Source organism: Rattus norvegicus, chromosome 11 (assembly GCF_021556685.1).
Source record: "Rattus norvegicus strain SHRSP/BbbUtx chromosome 11, alternate assembly SHRSP_T2T, whole genome shotgun sequence".
Lineage (NCBI taxonomy): Eukaryota > Metazoa > Chordata > Mammalia > Rodentia > Muridae > Rattus > Rattus norvegicus.
Genome location: NC_141544.1, coordinates 810236 through 812159, shown reverse-complemented (window position 1 = coordinate 812159; position 1924 = coordinate 810236). Strand labels below are relative to the sequence as shown.

General features: G+C 46.4%; 1 protein-coding gene across 1 annotated transcript; it reads right to left on the bottom strand.

Annotated features, from left to right (window-relative positions):
• Positions 1-1138: 1138 nt before the first annotated feature.
• On the bottom strand, positions 1139-1465 carry LOC148002398 (Y-linked testis-specific protein 1-like). Its single transcript, XM_087577152.1, has one exon. It carries the CDS (start codon positions 1463-1465, stop codon positions 1139-1141), a length of 327 nt encoding a protein of 108 aa, XP_087433278.1.
• Positions 1466-1924: the final 459 nt, after the last annotated feature.

The following is a 1924-nucleotide window of genomic DNA, read 5'->3' as shown; positions in this document are numbered from 1 at the left end:
CCTCCCCCTCACATCCACCTTCTGTAGTGAGTCTTGGCTGTTCTTTAAGGAACCAAAGAGACCAATATGGATGCGTCCCAAGTTCAACTCATTCTAGACCCTTTCTGTTCTTCCTGTGTCTCCTGCTTCACTTTTTGAGAACTCCATCTTGGAATTCCTGCGTCCCTCAGTGTCCTCTACTCCCTCATGTGTTCTTTAGTCTTTCTTCCACATCCCCATCAATTTAATCTTTCTTACCCTCATCCTGGTCTCTTCTCTGCATGTGAAGGTGGGATTTATTTAAAAAGATGACTTTAGGGGCCCGGAGAGATGACCAATGGATTAAGAGCTTGTCTGCTTTGAAAGAGGACTTGGATTTGTTCTTTGAGCTCATGTCCAAAGGCTCCCAACCACCTTTAATTCAAGCTCCAGGGGACCTGACTACTCTTGTCTCTGTGGTCTCCTTTATTCATGCCCTTCCCCCACCCACATAATTAAAAATAATACATCTACAGATGAGAAGCAGGTTTCATTAGGTTTCGTTAGTCAAACACTCCCCGACCTTCTCTGATTATCAGTCTGCTTGGATCAGTTTATTGGGTTTCCCCTTGAGTTCCAAGACCACCTCCCTGTTACCTGCCCCTCTTTCCCCAACTGTCTGTTTCTTCCTCAAACTTCACCTCAGAGAGTCTATCTATTTCTGGCCCCTCTCCACTGCTTCCTAAACATCCACCTTTTTCCCCCGTGCCATCCCTGCTCCTCTAAGCCTCATCTCCAGTTCTTTTCTCTCCCTAAAGACCAGACCAGCTCAGTCCTGTTTGTTTTAGTCTACGTGACATTAGACTTACTGTTCACAGCCTTGACCTTTCCGGCTTCCTCTCCATGTTCCATCCACCACAGTCGGTCTCCTCCACCAAAGTGTTCACACACAACACGTCACATCGCACATTTTAATTTTTAAAGCAAAACAAATTCAACTGGAAAAGATACTGGGGTTGTCAAAGGCCCTTGGGTATCTGAAACACAGAAAAACATACATTTTCCCCCAATCCTATAAATTACCCATCTATGTCCCCCTCACTTTTTGCATTTCACCTTAACGGATCTTTTCCACCAGATTATAGACGTAGATGTGGATGTCGCCATCAAACTTGGTGAACTACACAGAAGGCTTGGCTAGAACTTGGTAAATGACTTTGTCGATCTGTTTGGACCCGTCGCTTCTGGTGAACTGCACACATTGACCAGTTAAGATGTCGCTGTCAATGTCAGACTTCACCTCTGCTGGAGGATTCTCTGAAATGGTACTGAGGTTACCTTCTGCGTAATCATCCAGGAGCTGGTAGATGTATAGGACTGGATCTTTCTCGTAGGTGATGTAAAACCAGCCCTTCATGATCGGCACCTGGGCTAGGACCACCCCCCTCCAGTTCTCCTTAGAGCCATGTTTGCCCTCAAATTTATGCTCCACAGCTCGGCCAACCATGGCACTTGCGAGATGGGCGTCTTTCACTTGAGGAAACAATACTTTGTGAGTAAAGACCTTAAGTTTTAAAATCCTCTCATCGCTGTGAAGTGCCAGTCCGTAGACACAGTCAATTCTGTCATACTTGACCAGATAGAGAGAGGGATTTGTTGGCAGTTGATCTAGAATGATGGCCTTCCATTGGGTGACAGGCTCATCACCTTCCTTTCATCCGTGAGAAATTCTGCAAGCCACAATGTCCCCCAGGCCCTGGAGAGAAGGCCTCCTCCTCCTCCGCTTCTGGAAGGATGGTGTGCTCATCCTCCTCAGAGACATCCTCTTCTTCTTGGCTGTAGACATAGTGTGGTAGGCCACGGCATCCTGGTCCACTGTCTTGTGGTCTAATCTTTGAGGAAACAGAAATTGCAAGGACAATGAAGCTAGCTTTAATCCTAGCCCATGGAAAATGGTATGGACACT

Bases quoted from the DNA above. Each gene is read 5' to 3' on its own strand.
- LOC148002398 (XM_087577152.1), bottom strand. From the start codon at position 1,465: ATGGTTGGCCGAGCTGTGGAGCATAAATTTGAGGGCAAACATGGCTCT.